General features: G+C 33.6%; 1 protein-coding gene across 10 annotated transcripts in view; it reads right to left on the reverse strand.

Annotated features, from left to right (window-relative positions):
* LOC124358030 overlaps positions 1-21,241 on the reverse strand; it is a 93,538-nt gene that overhangs the window by 47,309 nt on the left and 24,988 nt on the right. The window contains exon 3 of one of the 10 annotated variants that reach the window (XM_046810289.1): positions 16,526-16,746. The exons of 7 other annotated variants lie outside the window; for them this stretch is intronic. In XM_046810289.1, coding sequence (XP_046666245.1) covers positions 16,553-16,746 — 194 coding nt within the window. In that variant the 3' untranslated portion in view covers positions 16,526-16,552. Of the gene's footprint in view, positions 1-16,525; positions 16,747-20,615; positions 20,917-21,241 lie in introns of those variants that run through there. 2 more of the 10 variants (XM_046810291.1, XM_046810286.1) reach the window with 2 other exon arrangements.

The following is a 21,241-nucleotide window of genomic DNA, read 5'->3' on the forward strand; positions in this document are numbered from 1 at the left end:
TCACGTTGCCCATCTAAAACAAATTTGCAAAATTCCCGAGTCTACGAGTATTTGCAAAATTCAAGCTTCTTCCATTCCCATACATACTTCTGCTTTTACGTTTCGAGCAAATGAAGTCAATCTTACAATGAGTATATTAATACACAACTTTTTCATTTATGTTTCATTGAGAATAATTATAATCTACTCTGAGTAGAGCTGATGACCGAGCGGTCTAAGACGTCAGACGTTGAATCAGAAATAGCGCAGGTTCAATTCTATTTGTGACCTTTGCCTTTTCTTCCAATACCATCGACCTTGTACTGTAACGACTTCCCTCCTTATTAACGACAAGTTTCACGCACAGGCCAGCAGCCTATGAAGATAGGCAGAATAAGGGTGGACAAGGGAATCGGATAAAAAATTAAATAAAGTTAGTATTGTCATTTAGACAAAAATTAAAAATTTAAATGATAAATAGTGCAAACTAGTGAATGTTAAGGAAACGTAAAAGAAACGATCGTGTCAGCAGGAAAATGACAGCAGAGAAGATAGCGTAGACAGTGAAGACGACAGATTGACAGTTGTTATTGACAAGTTTCTTGGGGACCCTCAGTTCTAGTGAGACAAGAGGAGTTATGCCAAAACTGTGATGACAATACTGAGGGTCGTCGTCAGGTACTTTACCACCTGAGTTGCTTGACCCCTGCGCCAATAACACTGTAACACAGAAAGTAACGATCGTAAGTTAATCTTCGTGTATGGACATCTTGTCCTTCATCTACATTAACAGTAACGTTTACGGAAACAAAAGTTGAATTAATACTGATAAGAAAGGATTGGAATGATATGGAAGACACTAAAGGCCGGTATCGACAGTGCGAGGCTGCTCGCTGCGAATGCCTCGTGCCATCTGCCTCAGGCTGAGCTCTTCAGCTAGCAGCTAGGTTGTAACCACGAATGCTCACTGCGAGCACACGAACCACCCGCATTCGTAGTGAAGACCAGTCGGGACAATATGTATTTTTTTTCTAGAAATGCGCAAGTTGCTGCCGCTGATATTATTGTGATGACGACGATTACCAGGAAATAACAACAGAAAAAGCGACGTTTGGTGGGTCAAAAAAAGTTATCGAAATCGGTTATAATTGACTGCGCGTCACAAGTCTTCTCTCTTGTTTTTATTATAATATTCAGGGTGTTTCGAGTCCTACAGTAAACGTTTGGTTTCATAACACTTCACTAATTGTCTGATCATTTCATGATTATATATGATGACAGTTTCGTTGTGGAGGTTTGTTGGTTTGCAGTGCAGAATTGTGTCTTCTACGGTGCGAGGCAGACAGCGCAGGTATCCACTTTACGCACAGCTCGGAGCGAGGCACCTTTGAGCACTGCTCTAAAACCGACAAGCACACGGCTCGACTCACATTGTGTGACGCGAACGCCTCATAGCGAGCAACTCCGGTACCCACAGTCCGAGGCAAAGCCGAGCATTCGCCAAGAGGCATTTGCAGCGAGCAGCCTCGCACTGTCGATACCGGCCTTAATACCAACAGAAGTTTGAAGTCATCGGAAAACCTTGCACTGATAACCTCGTTAAAGCCTATTTCACGACGAGAACAATATATTGTGGAGGAAATAAGATTTTGTCGGACATTTGCCATCGTCCAGAGATACAAAATATATCAGCACTACGTTTAGAGATCTGCAATCTGATCTTCCTCACGTGAGTAACTAACCCAACACATAACTAAACTAACACAAAAACACACACACACACACAAAACTACGGTTGGATATCTGGTAAATTCCTGTTTGACAAAAGCACAGCCGTCAAAATCTTGAAATCATTAATTCTAATGAAATCCAGTGATTTTTCTTCTAGCTGTCTTCCAAAAATTGACATGTTTTAGAATGGTAACCAATTTAACCTATAATAATAATTTAAAAAGTTAAGAATGAAATAATTTAGTAGCACACGAACTTTTATTCAAAGCTAATTAAATCCAATAAAATCTACAATCAGTATCCTATTCTACAAGCCACCGGTCTATCTTGTATTCACTTAGATAGGAAGGAGAACCGTATTGTATGACACAGAGGTATGGATATGGTGGTTTTAAGACACTAGGGGTTTATCTCAACACTTCACCTGAAGATGTCGCAGTGACCAAACCAATGGTTATTGATTCTTAATTTGGAGAGCCTTTGGCCTCGCGGTCTGTAGCGTCGAACCTGAACGTTGGTTTCTAATTAGAGGTAGTGTAGATTCAAATCCTATTTTTGACCTTTTTAAAATAAGTTTTTTTTTACGTAGGGGTAATGCATTTGCGCACGGAGTATGGGACTCCTTTGCGGACTACCCACTAAAACCCCCTACGGGCCACGGAGGGCCCAGGCCGGAAACCCTTTCGGATGACATCTTGCCTGGTCCGTGTGTCTTATGTCCCATCCAGGACGAAACTGGCTGCAGACAGAATAGCAGAAGAGAATTTTAAAATGTTTTATGTAAGAAATGTAATATGAGATGTAACACGTTAATTGTAAACCTCAATCAAAATATCGTGCGGGCAGTTAAGCTGCACTGACTCAGCAAAGTCCTATCTAGAAACATCATAAAAACTTCATAAGCCCAATATATAAAGAGGCTTCTTTCAAAATTTCTAGCCTGTAGTATCTCAATTCGATTTCAAAATATTGTACCTGGAAAAGTCCGAAACCCGGATTTTTGTTTTCCTTTTAAACACCTTAAAAAAATTAAAACAAACATTAAATAAGACTAGCAGACAGGGACTGAGATGGGTTAGGCGAGTTCTTTACGGTACGTAAAAATGCTAATGCTAGATACGTAGGCAATGTAAAGGAAAAGCTTACTATTATTTAATTTGTTTTGGATTTCTTGTAGTAGTTTGGTTGTTGTTCCAAGCAAAGTTAGTTGATTAGAGTTGTACTACCACGATCGCTATTAGTAGATAGGAAGGAACAAATAAAACTAGCAGATAGGGACAGAGGGTTTGTACTCATTTCATATCCGGTTTACAATGTAAACTGTAAAACAATAGGTTCTACATTAATTTAATATTAAATTCAGAGCAATCAAAATCAGTTGTGTCAGTCATGGTGACAAGATTACGGTAAAAACTATCCTACAATATTGACAAAAACTTCTACACCAACATTATTTACAATAATATAATAAATAATTAACAAAAAAACAATAAATATGGTATACAGACCACATTTGCTAACAATCCACTTTAAAAATAGACTTGTTCACTGTTATGAAGTTAAAAATAGTCAATCAAACCCCAAAACAACTTCTCGTTCGATAAACATCTTTTTTCGCTCTAGTTTTGAACTTTAAACACAGCAGAGTGCAAATGCGTCTAAAAACAACACTGATGTATCTTTATTTTTGTTCCTGAAATTAGCTGCTTTAATGAATTTTAGTGATTTTTCATCTAGGTGTCTTCAATTTGAACAGTAAAATAATATTTTTAATAATATTATTAATATCAGAGCATTCAAAATCAGTTGTGTCATTTATGGTGTCAATAATACGGTAAAAACTATGCTAAAATTTACAAAAACTTCTACAACAACATTTTTAACAATAATATAATAAATAGTCACATACAAAAAATCAATATATTACACAGACTACAGTTGCTAACAATGCACTTTAAAAATACACATGCTCACCATTATATTGGTAACAATAGTCAATCAAAAACCCAAAACAACTTCTCGCCCGATAAACAACTTTTTTCGCTCTAGTTTGAACTTTAAACACAACAGAGTGCAAATGCGTCTGAAACAACACTGATGTATCTTCGTTTTTGTTAGTAAAATTGTCTACTTTTTATGAATTTCAGTGATTTTTCGTCTAGGTGTCTTCAATTTGAACAGTAAAATAATATATTCAACAATATCATTAAAGTTCAGAGCATTCAAAAATCAGTTGTGTCATTTATGGGTGTCAATAAAACGGTAATAGCTATGCTAAAATTTACAAAAACTTCTACAACAACATGTTTAACAATAATATAATAAATAATCACATACAAAAAATCAATATAGTACACAGGACTACAGTTGCTAACAATGCACTTTAAAAAATACACATGCTCACCATTATATTGGTAACAATAGTCAATCAAAACCCAAAACAACTTCTCGCTCGATAAACAACTTTTTTCGCTCTAGTTTGAACTTTAAACACAACAGAGTGCAAATGCGTCTGAAACAACAACTGATGTATCTTCGTTTTTGTTAGTAAAATTGTCTACTTTTATGAATTTCAGTGATTTTTTCGTCTAGGTGTCTTCAATTTGAACAGTAAAATAATATATTCAACAATATCATTAAAGTTCAGAGCATTCAAAAATCAGTTGTGTCATTTATGGTGTCAATAATACGGTAATAGCTATGCTAAAATTTACAAAAACTTCTACAACAACATGTTTAACAATAATATAATAAATAATCACATACAAAAAATCAATATAGTACACAGACTACAGTTGCTAACAATGCACTTTAAAAATACACATGCTCACCATTATATTGGTAACAATAGTCCAATCAAAACCCAAAACAACTTCCTGCTCGATAAACAACTGTTTTCGCTCTAGTTTGAACTTTAAACACAACAGAGTGCAAATGCGTCTGAAACAACACTGATGTATCTTCATTTTTGTTTGTAAAATTGTCTACTTTAATGAATTTCAGTGATTTTTTCGTCTAGGTGTTTTCAATTTGAACAGTAAAATAATATATTCAACAATATCATTAAAGTTCAGAGCATTCAAAAATCAGTTGTGTCAGTCATGGTGACAAGATTACGGTAAAAAAAAACTATCCTACAATATTGACAAAAACTTCTACACCAACATTATTTACATTAATATAATAAATAATTACAAAAAAACAATAAATATGGTATACAGACCACATTTGCTAACAATCCACTTTAAAAATAGACTTGGTCACTGTTATGAAGTTAACAATAGTCAATCAAACCCCAAAACAACTTCTCGTTCGATAAACATCTTTTTTCGCTCTAGTTTGAACTTTAAACACAGCAGAGTGCAAATGCGTCTAAAACAACACTGATGTATCTTTATTTTTGTTCCTGAAATTAGCTGCTTTAATGAATTTTAGTGATTTTTCATCTAGGTGTCTTCAATTTGAACAGTAAAATAATATTTTTAATAATATTATTAATATCAGAGCATTCAAAATCAGTTGTGTCATTTATGGTGTCAATAATACGGTAAAAACTATGCTAAAATTTACAAAAACTTCTACAACAACATTTTTAACAATAATATAATAAATAGTCACATACAAAAAATCAATATATTACACAGACTACAGTTGCTAACAATGCACTTTAAAAATACACATGCTCACCATTATATTGGTAACAATAGTCAATCAAAACCCAAAACAACTTCTCGCTCGATAAACAACTTTTTTCGCTCTAGTTTGAACTTTAAACACAACAGAGTGCAAATGCGTCTGAAACAACACTGATGTATCTTCGTTTTTGTTAGTAAAATTGTCTACTTTTATGAATTTCAGTGATTTTTCGTCTAGGTGTCTTCAATTTGAACAGTAAAATAATATATTCAACAATATCATTAAAGTTCAGAGCATTCAAAAATCAGTTGTGTCATTTATGGTGTCAATAATACGGTAATAGCTATGCTAAAATTTACAAAAACTTCTACAACAACATGTTTAACAATAATATAATAAATAATCACATACAAAAAATCAATATAGTACACAGACTACAGTTGCTAACAATGCACTTTAAAAATACACATGCTCACCATTATATTGGTAACAATAGTCAATCAAAAACCCAAAACAACTTCTCGCTCGATAAACAACTTTTTTCGCTCTAGTTTGAACTTTAAACACAACAGAGTGCAAATGCGTCTGAAACAACACTGATGTATCTTCGTTTTTGTTAGTAAAATTGTCTACTTTTATGAATTTCAGTGATTTTTCGTCTAGGTGTCTTCAATTTGAACAGTAAAATAATATATTCAACAATATCATTAAAGTTCAGAGCATTCAAAAATCAGTTGTGTCATTTATGGTGTCAATAATACGGTAATAGCTATGCTAAAATTTACAAAAACTTCTACAACAACATGTTTAACAATAATATAATAAATAATCACATACAAAAAATCAATATAGTACACAGACTACAGTTGCTAACAATGCACTTTAAAAATACACATGCTCACCATTATATTGGTAACAATAGTCAATCAAAACCCAAAAACAACTTCCTGCTCGATAAACAACTGTTTTTCGCTCTAGTTTGAACTTTAAACACACAACAGAGTGCAAATGCGTCTGAAACAACACTGATGTATCTTCATTTTTGTTAGTAAAATTGTCTACTTTAATGAATTTCAGTGATTTTTCGTCTAGGTGTTTTCAATTTGAACAGTAAAATAATATATTCAACAATATCATTAAAGTTCAGAGCATTCAAAAATCAGTTGTGTCATTCATGGTGTCAAGAATACGGTAAAAGACTATGCTAAAATGTACAAAAGCTTCTACAACATTTTAACAATAATATAATAAATAATTACAAAAACCAATAAATATAGTACAAAAGACCACAGATGACTTTTTATCAAATACTTTACTTGCTATTGACAAGTGACTTCTAGGAGACGAATAATTTTTGGGCTATTTCGAAAAGTGTGTAAAGCAAGGCGCAAAGTGTGAACATGTTGAGGGCCGCGATCCAGTGGTTGTTGGTCCTCAGTGGCCTTGGAATGTGGAAACGCAGGCGGGCAAACCGCGAGAGGGGGAAGTATTTGGTGTAGTAGGCGGGGTCCTCTGTAGTGTAAGGCACTGCTGTAACATATAGGGTGTGATGTTCATATATGGGACGCTCTCGGAGAAATAGCATTCAGTACCGATGCAAGACAGGTTTCAGGATAGCTCCGACAGCTTGAAAATAATTGTGTGAAAAGGTTTGTACTGGTCTGAAATAATACTGGTAGCCTATGAGCTGAGCCACTTTTTACTTTATAAGCTTGGCTTTCTTGAAGTTCTTTTTTATAGAGGAATTTCTCGTAAAATACAAATTGATTGTCAGCCACTCTAAGTTTACTGTAGGAAATGAAATGTAATGATTTATTAGCCCAATAGAAGATTGGACTGTTATAAGTCTCGTCACTGTATACAAACAATAAATACTAAATAAAAATAAAAAATAACTTAACACTGTTAAAGCGTAGGTAAAAGTAGGTAAAGTAGGATTTTCACATCTTAATTTTTTTTCTGGTGAACTGGGATAACATGTATCAAAAGTATAATTTTTTAATTTGAAGCATATATTCTTTAACAGTTTTAATGTAGGAAACTCCCTTCACGCTCAAGGTAGTTTATTAAATAAATGCTGACTGTTTTAATAGACAGATGTTTTTAAAATAGGTTGTTTTGAGTATTGGTACATGTGAAGCATGTCTATAAGGTGTAGTATAGTTATGATGGGAGATAAATGGATGCACTTTATTCGTTTATAAGTTCGAGTTACAACTTCCATTTTATAAATACTTCTCACTGTCAAAATTTGAAAATAAAAATAGCGTCTACATGATTGGTTAAATTTTAAATTTCGTGGAATTCGGATTGCTCCCTTTTGAGCTTTGAAAGTCTGTGCAACAAATAAGGGAGGTATAAAAAGGGCTAAAAATATGAAACTATAATACCTTTCAGTGTATATTTCTCCTAGATTTAGACAACTGACCATCAGTCCAATAAATAATATTTCTATAAACGTTAGGCAACTAGACGAAGAAACTGAACGTGAACATTTAAATGTTTTTCACAACCCTGTATCTCAATAAATATTGATTTTTTTTTTAAAACACATGAGAAACATTTTTTGCTTAAAACAGTGTGTAGAAACTAAAAAGAAAATACCTTCCAATAATTTTTGACATCTTAAATAAATTTTTACTCCGTAACGAAGTGAAAACCGAGAAAATCCTATAAACTAAAAAATACAAATAATTGTATAAAACAAAATCGGTCAATCATCTTTATTTCATGTCCTTTTTCATTTCCAAACACTATTAATTCCATTTTCCTTCGACAAACACACGTAGGCTATACACGCTTTACGTCTAGGCTTATTTAGAGATTTTGCTACGTAAAAGTCCTTGTATCTCAGTTAATATTAATTTTCTCGAAAAATGTCAAGAGCTATTTTTGATTCAAATCAATGTTTTGCAACTCGTGCCATCAAAAATTTTTAACGCCAGGTGAAATTTAAAAAAAAATAAAATTTCTAGGAAATTAATTTTTTACGTATAATTCATTGTAATAAATAATAGTCAAGTAGATGTATAAGTATTTAAACGTTTTAAAACTTATATGAACGTGTATTTCAATAAATATTGAAAATTTCACCATGTGAAAGATAGGTCCAAGATGGCGTCAGAACAGGTTCCATAATATATTGCTGAAATTTTAAGAAATTAACACATACAAACATGAAATTTATTACAAATATGAAGTAAAACATGTCCTATATAATAATTATACATACCAAATATATATTCCACTTACTTGACAATATTTAAATGCAAAATAATTATCTTCATAATCGAACACGAACCACACTCCTTTTCAATCAATCAAGAAATGAAAAATTGATTATTGAAACGAAAGAGAAGCTACTGCCACTGCCACGGCTATTACACGTACCTATCATAGACGCTTATTTAAAATTTATTTACGTGCCTGAAAATTAGTTTTAAGTCTGTCAAGGTAAGAAAAATACTCGAGAAACAATTACCATTTTAAACCCTTCTGATACCTGCCAAATTGACTTCCAAAAAACTGTAACGGCTGCAACAGATATCCTCCGGAAGTTTCTCTATAGATTCCAAGAAAAAGTAGGCTGTATGCTAATGCAATGCCAATTACCTCTTGGCCCCTTGACTAAGAGATACTACTGCGCGCTTCACTAGCCAATCCTGGCTCTGTTTTACCTCCAGGGTGTATTGTTTAATTAAATTCACTTTGAAAATGTTTATTTACCATCAAATAAATTCAATACATTTATTAGTTTGTACTAATGAACAATTTATAACTAACATAATAAAGATTAAGTTCACACCAAAATACAGACTCGCGGCTGAACTAAAAAGAGGATTAAATATCTTGGTACAACTTACTTAAACGAACATGACTTTATAATACAAACATTTTGAATATATTAAAATATTTTTGTGGCACCTGGAGTTCAAACATTTGAGATGAGGTAAGCTCCTCGTATAGTAGGTCGAAAGATTTTTACAGTTAGCCTTTCAGTGTAAGAGTTCATGTACAACGCAGATTCTATCACAGTGTTTGACGTGGGTCCCCTAAATAGTTTATTCTGTCCTTTTACTACGAGTTGAGTTTATAGAAGCTTGAGTTAGATAAATCAATGAATTGAATATATTAAATTCTTAAAACAAATTTGTTTTTATAGTTCATGATTCCGTTATTGGTGCGATGAAATAAAATTATGATCACTCACGTGTTAAATGCTTGTTTAGAGGTGTGTGTACCCACGGCAGTTAGTGGTGTGAGAGGTTTACCACAGGTCTATACCAGAATTACCGCCATCGAGGAATAGGTTCTAATGACGAATATATTGGAGACGAATGGATGTGGATGGATTAACTCTTTGCTTGGCAGTATGGAGGGTGATTTTTAAACATGGGTAATGTTATATTTTACCGTAGGTCTATATGAAAATCTTTTAATGGGGCACCGTTCTTACATACTCTTTAAATACGGCAGTTATCTCTAATTATTATAATGAAATAGGCATTTAAAAGTTTGGTAATTTACTGAATCGTTATGAAGGTCAAATTGAGCGTAATCTAAAATTTTTAAATTCCAATTTTGGCCTAAATAAGTTAATATTAAAGTAAAATAGACTAGCTTTTACAATGAAGTAGTAATATTATTTCGTTTTTACAGCAAACAATAAAGTAAAAAGCGTTCCCCCGTTCATAGTCTTTTGTCAAATTTATGGTAAAAAGACAAAAACACACGCTAAAAATCATCGAGATTATGTGTGTCATATTTAACCTGGACATAGTCAGGATGCTGTGTTTTTAACCATACTATGTAAAGGGTTAAGGAATTTCTTCCAATGGAAAATAGTGATCTCAGGCTTGAAATGATCCTTGCAAGAATAGTTTAATAGAACATTTCTAAGACTAAGGTTCCCGGAGCGTATGACAGTATTGTGTTATTTAGTGATAGTATAAATTAACTCACGTTGCCCATCTAAAACAAATTTGCAAAATTTCCCGAGTCTACGAGTATTTGCAAAATTCAAGCTTCTTCCATTCCCATACATACTTCTGCTTTACGTTTCGAGCAAATGAAGTCAATCTTACAATGAGTATATTAATACACAACTTTTTCATTTATGTTTCATTGAGAATAATTATAATCTACTCTGAGTAGAGCTGATGACCGAGCGGTCTAAGACGTCAGGACGTTGAATCAGAAATAGCGCAGGTTCAATTCTATTTGTGACCTTTGCCTTTTCTTCCAATACCATCGACCTTGTACTGTAACGACTTCCCTCCTTATTAACGACAAGTTTCACGCACAGGCCAGCAGCCTATGAAGATAGGCAGAATAAGGGTGGACAAGGGAATCGGATAAAAAATTAAATAAAGTTAGTATTGTCATTTAGACAAAAATTAAAAATTTAAATGATAAATAGTGCAAACTAGTGAATGTTTAAGGAAACGTAAAAGAAACGATCGTGTCAGCAGGAAAATGACAGCAGAGAAGATAGCGTAGACAGTTGAAGACGACAGATTTGACAGTTGTTATTGACAAGTTTCTTGGGGACCCTCAGTTCTAGTGAGACAAGAGGAGTTATGCCAAAACTGTGATGACAATACTGAGGGTCGTCGTCAGGTACTTTACCACCTGAGTTGCTTGACCCCTGCGCCAATAACACTGTAACACAGAAAGTAACGATCGTAAGTTAATCTTCGTGTATGGACATCTTGTCCTTCATCTACATTAACAGTAACGTTTACGGAAACAAAAGTTGAATTAATACTGATAAGAAAGGATTGGAATGATATGGAAGACACTAAAGGCCGGTATCGACAGTGCGAGGCTGCTCGCTGCGAATGCCTCGTGCCATCTGCCTCAGGCTGAGCTCTTCAGCTAGCAGCTAGGTTGTAACCACGAATGCTCACATGCTGCGAGCACACGAACCACCCGCATTCGTAGTGAAGACAGTCGGGACAATATGTATTTTTTTCTAGAAATGCGCAAGTTGCTGCCGCTGATATTATTGTGATGACGGACGATTACCAGGAAATAACAACAGAAAAAGCGACGTTTGGTGGGTCAAAAAAAGTTATCGAAATCGGTTATAATTGACTGCGCGTCACAAGTCTTCTCTCTTGTTTTTATTATAATATTCAGGGTGTTTCGAGTCCTACAGTAAACGTTTGGTTTCATAACACTTCACTAATTGTCTGATCATTTCATGATTATATATGATGACAGTTTCGTTGTGGAGGTTTGTTGGTTTGCAGTGCAGAATTGTGTCTTCTACGGTGCGAAGGCAGACAGCGCAGGTATCCACTTTACGCACAGCTCGGAGCGAGGCACCTTTGAGCACTGCTCTAAAACCGACAAGCACACGGCTCGACTCACATTGTGTGACGCGAACGCCTCATAGCGAGCAACTCCGGTACCCACAGTCCGAGGCAAAGCCGAGCATTCGCCAAGAGGCATTTGCAGCGAGCAGCCTCGCACTGTCGATACCGGCCTTAATACCAACAGAAGTTTGAAGTCATCGGAAACCTTGCACTGATAACCTCGTTAAAGCCTATTTCACGACGAGAACAATATATTGTGGAGGAAATAAGATTTTGTCGGACATTTGCCATCGTCCAGAGATACAAAATATCAGCACTACGTTTAGAGATCTGCAATCTGATCTTCCTCACGTGAGTAACTAACCCAACACATAACTAAACTAACACAAAACACACACACACACACACAAAACTACGGTTGGATATCTGGTAAATTCCTGTTTGACAAAAGCACAGCCGTCAAAATCTTGAAATCATTAATTCTAATGAAATCCAGTGATTTTTCTTCTAGCTGTCTTCCAAAAATTGACATGTTTTAGAATGGTAACCAATTTAACCTATAATAATAAAAGTTAAGAATGAAATAATTTAGTAGCACACGAACTTTTATTCAAAGCTAATTAAATCCAATAAAATCTACAATCAGTATCCTATTCTACAAGCCACCGGTCTATCTTGTATTCACTTAGATAGGAAGGAGAACCGTATTGTATGACACAGAGGTATGGATATGGTGGTTTTAAAGACACTAGGGGTTATCTCAACACTTCACCTGAAGATGTCGCAGTGACCAAACCAATGGTTATTGATTCTTAATTTGGAGAGCCTTTGGCCTCGCGGTCTGTAGCGTCGAACCTGAACGTTGGTTCTAATTAGAGGTAGTGTAGATTCAAATCCTATTTTTGACCTTTTTAAATAAGTTTTTTTTACGTAGGGGTAATGCATTTGCGCACGGAGTATGGGACTCCTTTGCGGACTACCCACTAAACCCCCTACGGGCCACGGAGGGCCCAGGCCGGAACCCTTTCGGATGACATCTTGCCTGGTCCGTGTGTCTTATGTCCCATCCAGGACGAAACTGGCTGCAGACAGAATAGCAGAAGAGAATTTTAAAAATGTTTTATGTAAGAAATGTAATATGAGATGTAACACGTTAATTGTAAACCTCAATCAAAATATCGTGCGGGCAGTTAAGCTGCACTGACTCAGCAAAGTCCTATCTAGAAACATCATAAAACTTCATAAGCCCAATATATAAAGAGGCTTCTTTTCAAAAATTTCTAGCCTGTAGTATCTCAATTCGATTTCAAAATATTGTACCTGGAAAAGTCCGAAACCCGGATTTTGTTTTCCTTTTAAACACCTTAAAAAATTAAAACAAACATTAAATAAGACTAGCAGACAGGGACTGAGATGGGTTAGGCGAGTTCTTTACGGTACGTAAAAATGCTAATGCTAGATACGTAGGCAATGTAAAGGAAAAGCTTACTATTATTTAATTTGTTTTGGATTTCTTGTAGTAGTTTGGTTGTTGTTCCAAGCAAAGTTAGTTGATAGAGTTGTAACTACCACGATCGCTATTAGTAGATAGGAAGGAACAAATAAAACTAGCAGATAGGGACAGAGGTGTAACTCATTTCATATCCGGTTTACAATGTAAACTGTAAAACAATAGGTTCTACATTAATTTAATATTAAATTCAGAGCAATCAAAATCAGTTGTGTCAGTCATGGTGACAAGATTACGGTAAAAAACTATCCTACAATATTGACAAAAACTTCTACACCAACATTATTTACAATAATATAATAAATAATTACAAAAAAAACAATAAATATGGTATACAGACCACATTTGCTAACAATCCACTTTAAAAATAGACTTGTTCACTGTTATGAAGTTAAAAATAGTCAATCAAACCCCAAAACAACTTCTCGTTCGATAAACATCTTTTTTCGCTCTAGTTTGAACTTTAAACACAGCAGAGTGCAAATGCGTCTAAAACAACACTGATGTATCTTTATTTTTGTTCCTGAAATTAGCTGCTTTAATGAATTTTTAGTGATTTTTCATCTAGGTGTCTTCAATTTGAACAGTAAAATAATATTTTTAATAATATTATTAATATCAGAGCATTCAAAATCAGTTGTGTCATTTATGGTGTCAATAATACGGTAAAAACTATGCTAAAATTTACAAAAACTTCTACAACAACATTTTTAACAATAATATAATAAATAGTCACATACAAAAAATCAATATATTACACAGACTACAGTTGCTAACAATGCACTTTAAAAATACACATGCTCACCATTATATTGGTAACAATAGTCAATCAAAACCCAAAACAACTTCTCGCCCGATAAACAACTTTTTTTCGCTCTAGTTTGAACTTTAAACACAACAGAGTGCAAATGCGTCTGAAACAACACTGATGTATCTTCGTTTTTGTTAGTAAAATTGTCTACTTTTATGAATTTCAGTGATTTTTCGTCTAGGTGTCTTCAATTTGAACAGTAAAATAATATATTCAACAATATCATTAAAAGTTTTCCAGAGCATTCAAAAATCAGTTGTGTCATTTTATGGTGTCAATAATACGGTAATAGCTATGCTAAAATTTACAAAAACTTCTACAACAACATGTTTAACAATAATATAATAAATAATCACATACAAAAAATCAATATAGTACACAGACTACAGTTGCTAACAATGCACTTTAAAAATACACATGCTCACCATTATATTGGTAACAATAGTCAATCAAAACCCAAAACAACTTCTCGCTCGATAAACAACTTTTTTCGCTCTAGTTTGAACTTTTAAAACACAACAGAGTGCAAATGCGTCTGAAAACAACACTGATGTATCTTCGTTTTTGTTAGTAAAATTGTCTACTTTTATGAATTTCAGTGATTTTTTCGTCTAGGTGTCCTTCAATTTGAACAGTAAAATAATATATTCAACAATATCATTAAAGTTCAGAGCATTCAAAAATCAGTTGTGTCATTTATGGTGTCAATAATACGGTAATAGCTATGCTAAAATTTACAAAAACTTCTACAACAACATGTTTAACAATAATATAATAAATAATCACATACAAAAAATCAATATAGTACACAGACTACAGTTGCTAACAATGCACTTTAAAAATACACATGCTCACCATTATATTGGTAACAATAGTCAATCAAAACCCAAAACAACTTCCTGCTCGATAAACAACTGTTTTCGCTCTAGTTTGAACTTTAAACACAACAGAGTGCAAAATGCGTCTGAAACAACACTGATGTATCCTTCATTTTTGTTTGTAAAATTGTCTACTTTAATGAATTTCAGTGATTTTTCGTCTAGGTGTTTTCAATTTGAACAGTAAAATAATATATTCAACAATATCATTAAAGTTCAGAGCATTCAAAAATCAGTTGTGTCAGTCATGGTGACAAGATTACGGTAAAAACTATCCTACAATATTGACAAAAACTTCTACACCAACATTATTTACATTAATATAATAAATAATTACAAAAAAACAATAAATATGGTATACAGACCACATTTGCTAACAATCCACTTTAAAAATAGACTTGGTCACTGTTATGAAGTTAACAATAGTCAATCAAACCCCAAAACAACTTCTCGTTCGATAAACATCTTTTTTTCGCTCTAGTTTGAACTTTAAAACACAGCAGAGTGCAAATGCGTCTAAAACAACACTGATGTATCTTTATTTTTGTTCCTGAAATTAGCTGCTTTAATGAATTTTAGTGATTTTTCATCTAGGTGTCTTCAATTTGAACAGTAAAATAATATTTTTTTAATAATATTATTAATATCAGAGCATTCAAAATCAGTTGTGTCATTTATGGTGTCAATAATACGGTAAAAACTATGCTAAAATTTACAAAAACTTCTACAACAACATTTTAACAATAATATAATAAATAGTCACATACAAAAAATCAATATATTACACAGACTACAGTTGCTAACAATGCACTTTAAAAATACACATGCTCACCATTATATTGGTAACAATAGTCAATCAAAACCCAAAACAACTTCTCGCTCGATAAACAACTTTTTTCGCTCTAGTTTGAACTTTAAACACAACAGAGTGCAAATGCGTCTGAAACAACACTGATGTATCTTCGTTTTTGTTAGTAAAATTGTCTACTTTTATGAATTTCAGTGATTTTTCGTCTAGGTGTCTTCAATTTGAACAGTAAAATAATATATTCAACAATATCATTAAAGTTCAGAGCATTCAAAAATCAGTTGTGTCATTTATGGTGTCAATAATACGGTAATAGCTATGCTAAAATTTACAAAAACTTCTACAACAACATGTTTAACAATAATATAATAAATAATCACATACAAAAAATCAATATAGTACACAGACTACAGTTGCTAACAATGCACTTTAAAAATACACATGCTCACCATTATATTGGTAACAATAGTCAATCAAAACCCAAAACAACTTCCTGCTCGATAAACAACTGTTTTCGCTCTAGTTTGAACTTTAAACACAACAGAGTGCAAATGCGTCTGAAACAACACTGATGTATCTTCATTTTTGTTAGTAAAATTGTCTACTTTAATGAATTTCAGTGATTTTTCGTCTAGGTGTTTTCAATTTGAACAGTAAAATAATATATTCAACAATATCATTAAAGTTCAGAGCATTCAAAAATCAGTTGTGTCATTCATGGTGTCAAGAATACGGTAAAGACTATGCTAAAATGTACAAAAAGCTTCTACAACATTTTAACAATAATATAATAAATAATTACAAAAACCAATAAATATAGTACAAAAGACCACAGATGACTTTTTATCAAATACTTTACTTGCTATTGACAAGTGACTTCTAGGAGACGAATAATTTTTGGGCTATTTCGAAAAGTGTGTAAAGCAAGGCGCAAAGTGTGAACATGTTGAGGGCCGCGATCCAGTGGTTGTTGGTCCTCAGTGGCCTTGGAATGTGGAAACGCAGGCGGGCAAACCGCGAGAGGGGGAAGTATTTGGTGTAGTAGGCGGGGTCCTCTGTAGTGTAAGGCACTGCTGTAACATATAGGGTGTGATGTTCATATATGGGACGCTCTCGGAGAAATAGCATTCAGTACCGATGCAAGACAGGTTTCAGGATAGCTCCGACAGCTTGAAAATAATTGTGTGAAAAGGTTTGTACTGGTCTGAAATAATACTGGTAGCCTATGAGCTGAGCCACTTTTTACTTTATAAGCTTGGCTTTCTTGAAGTTCTTTTTTATAGAGGAATTTCTCGTAAAATACAAATTGATTGTCAGCCACTCTAAGTTTACTGTAGGAAATGAAATGTAATGATTTATTAGCCCAATAGAAGATTGGACTGTTATAAGTCTCGTCACTGTATACAAACAATAAATACTAAATAAAAATAAAAAATAACTTAACACTGTTAAAGCGTAGGTAAAAGTAGGTAAAGTAGGATTTTCACATCTTAATTTTTTTTCTGGTGAACTGGGATAACATGTATCAAAAGTATAATTTTTAATTTGAAGCATATATTCTTTAACAGTTTTAATGTAGGAAACTCCCTTCACGCTCAAGGTAGTTTATTAAATAAATGCTGACTGTTTTAATAGACAGATGTTTTAAAATAGGTTGTTTTGAGTATTGGTACATGTGAAGCATGTCTATAAGGTGTAGTATAGTTATGATGGGAGATAAATGGATGCACTTTATTCGTTTATAAGTTCGAGTTACAACTTCCATTTTATAAATACTTCTCACTGTCAAAATTTGAAAATAAAAATAGCGTCTACATGATTGGTTAAATTTTAAATTTCGTGGAATTCGGATTGCTCCCTTTTGAGCTTTGAAAGTCTGTGCAACAAATAAGGGAGGTATAAAAAGGGCTAAAAATATGAAACTATAATACCTTTCAGTGTATATTTCTCCTAGATTTAGACAACTGACCATCAGTCCAATAAATAATATTTCTATAAACGTTAGGCAACTAGACGAAGAAACTGAACGTGAACATTTAAATGTTTTTCACAACCCTGTATCTCAATAAATATTGATTTTTTTTTAAAACACATGAGAACATTTTTTGCTTAAAACAGTGTGTAGAAACTAAAAAGAAAATACCTTCCAATAATTTTTGACATCTTAAATAAATTTTACTCCGTAACGAAGTGAAAACCGAGAAAATCCTATAAACTAAAAAATACAAATAATTGTATAAAACAAAATCGGTCAATCATCTTTATTTCATGTCCTTTTTCATTTCCAAACACTATTAATTCCATTTTCCTTCGACAAACACACGTAGGCTATACACGCTTTACGTCTAGGCTTATTTAGAGATTTTGCTACGTAAAAGTCCTTGTATCTCAGTTAATATTAATTTTCTCGAAAAATGTCAAGAGCTATTTTTGATTCAAATCAATGTTTTGCAACTCGTGCCATCAAAATTTTTAACGCCAGGTGAAATTTAAAAAAAAATAAAATTTCTAGGAAATTAATTTTTTACGTATAATTCATTGTAATAATAATAGTCAAGTAGATGTATAAGTATTTAAACGTTTTAAAACTTATATGAACGTGTATTTCAATAAATATTGAAAATTTCACCATGTGAAAGATAGGTCCAAGATGGCGTCAGAACAGGTTCCATAATATATTGCTGAAATTTTAAGAAATTAACACATACAAACATGAAATTTATTACAAATATGAAGTAAAACATGTCCTATATAATAATTATACATACCAAATATATATTCCACTTACTTGACAATATTTAAATGCAAAATAATTATCTTCATAATCGAACACGAACCACACTCCTTTTCAATCAATCAAGAAATGAAAAATTGATTATTGAAACGAAAGAGAAGCTACTGCCACTGCCACGGCTATTACACGTACCTATCATAGACGCTTATTTAAAATTTATTTACGTGCCTGAAAATTAGTTTTAAGTCTGTCAAGGTAAGAAAAATACTCGAGAAACAATTACCATTTTAACCCTTCTGATACCTGCCAAATTGACTTCCAAAAAACTGTAACGGCTGCAACAGATATCCTCCGGAAGTTTCTCTATAGATTCCAAGAAAAAGTAGGCTGTATGCTAATGCAATGCCAATTACCTCTTGGCCCCTTGACTAAGAGATACTACTGCGCGCTTCACTAGCCAATCCTGGCTCTGTTTTACCTCCAGGGTGTATTGTTTAATTAAATTCACTTTGAAAATGTTTATTTACCATCAAATAAATTCAATACATTTATTAGTTTGTACTAATGAACAATTTATAACTAACATAATAAAGATTAAGTTCACACCAAAATACAGACTCGCGGCTGAACTAAAAAGAGGATTAAATATCTTGGTACAACTTACTTAAACGAACATGACTTTATAATACAAACATTTTGAATATATTAAAATATTTTTGTGGCACCTGGAGTTCAAACATTTGAGATGAGGTAAGCTCCTCGTATAGTAGGTCGAAAGATTTTTACAGTTAGCCTTTCAGTGTAAGAGTTCATGTACAACGCAGATTCTATCACAGTGTTTGACGTGGGTCCCTAAATAGTTTATTCTGTCCTTTTACTACGAGTTGAGTTTATAGAAGCTTGAGTTAGATAAATCAATGAATTGAATATATTAAATTCTTAAAACAAATTTGTTTTTATAGTTCATGATTCCGTTATTGGTGCGATGAAATAAAATTATGATCACTCACGTGTTAAATGCTTGTTTAGAGGTGTGTGTACCCACGGCAGTTAGTGGTGTGAGAGGTTTACCACAGGTCTATACCAGAATTACCGCCATCGAGGAATAGGTTCTAATGACGAATATATTGGAGACGAATGGATGTGGATGGATTAACTCTTTGCTTGGCAGTATGGAGGGTGATTTTTAACATGGGTAATGTTATATTTTACCGTAGGTCTATATGAAAATCTTTTAATGGGGCACCGTTCTTACATACTCTTTAAATACGGCAGTTATCTCTAATTATTATAATGAAATAGGCATTTAAAAGTTTGGTAATTTACCTTTTGAAGCACTACAGGGAGGTAAAGCTATTTTTAGTACAGCCAATCTCTGAATCGTTATGAAGGTCAAATTGAGCGTAATCTAAAATTTTTAAATTCCAATTTTGGCCTAAATAAGTTAATATTAAAGTAAAATAGACTAGCTTTTACAATGAAGTAGTAATATTATTTCGTTTTTACAGCAAACAATAAAGTAAAAGCGTTCCCCCGTTCATAGTCTTTTGTCAAATTTATGGTAAAAAGACAAAAACACACGCTAAAAATCATCGAGATTATGTGTGTCATATTTAACCTGGACATAGTCAGGATGCTGTGTTTTTAACCATACTATGTAAAGGGTTAAGGAATTTCTTCCAATGGAAAATAGTGATCTCAGGCTTGAAATGATCCTTGCAAGAATAGTTTAATAGAACATTTCTAAGACTAAGGTTCCCGGAGCGTATGACAGTATTGTGTTATTTAGTGATAGTATAAATTAACTCACGTTGCCCATCTAAAACAAATTTGCAAAATTCCCGAGTCTACGAGTATTTGCAAAATTCAAGCTTCTTCCATTCCCATACATACTTCTGCTTTACGTTTCGAGCAAATGAAGTCAATCTTACAATGAGTATATTAATACACAACTTTTTCATTTATGTTTCATTGAGAATAATTATAATCTACTCTGAGTAGAGCTGATGACCGAGCGGTCTAAGACGTCAGACGTTGAATCAGAAATAGCGCAGGTTCAATTTTATTCTATTTGTGACCTTTGCCTTTTCTTCCAATACCATCGACCTTGTACTGTAACGACTTCCCTCCTTATTAACGACAAGTTTCACGCACAGGCCAGCAGCCTATGAAGATAGGCAGAATAAGGGTGGACAAGGGAATCGGATAAAAAATTAAATAAAGTTAGTATTGTCATTTAGACAAAAATTAAAAATTTAAATGATAAATAGTGCAAACTAGTGAATGTTAAGGAAACGTAAAAGAAACGATCGTGTCAGCAGGAAAATGACAGCAGAGAAGATAGCGTAGACAGTGAAGACGACAGATTGACAGTTGTTATTGACAAGTTTCTTGGGGACCCTCAGTTCTAGTGAGACAAGAGGAGTTATGCCAAAACTGTGATGACAATACTGAGGGTCGTCGTCAGGTACTTTACCACCTGAGTTGCTTGACCCCTGCGCCAATAACACTGTAACACAGAAAGTAACGATCGTAAGTTAATCTTCGTGTATGGACATCTTGTCCTTCATCTACATTAACAGTAACGTTTACGGAAACAAAAGTTGAATTAATACTGATAAGAAAGGATTGGAATGATATGGAAGACACTAAAGGCCGGTATCGACAGTGCGAGGCTGCTCGCTGCGAATGCCTCGTGCCATCTGCCTCAGGCTGAGCTCTTCAGCTAGCAGCTAGGTTGTAACCACGAATGCTCACTGCGAGCACACGAACCACCCGCATTCGTAGTGAAGACAGTCGGGACAATATGTATTTTTTTCTAGAAATGCGCAAGT

Source organism: Homalodisca vitripennis, chromosome 3 (assembly GCF_021130785.1).
Source record: "Homalodisca vitripennis isolate AUS2020 chromosome 3, UT_GWSS_2.1, whole genome shotgun sequence".
NCBI lineage: Eukaryota > Metazoa > Arthropoda > Insecta > Hemiptera > Cicadellidae > Homalodisca > Homalodisca vitripennis.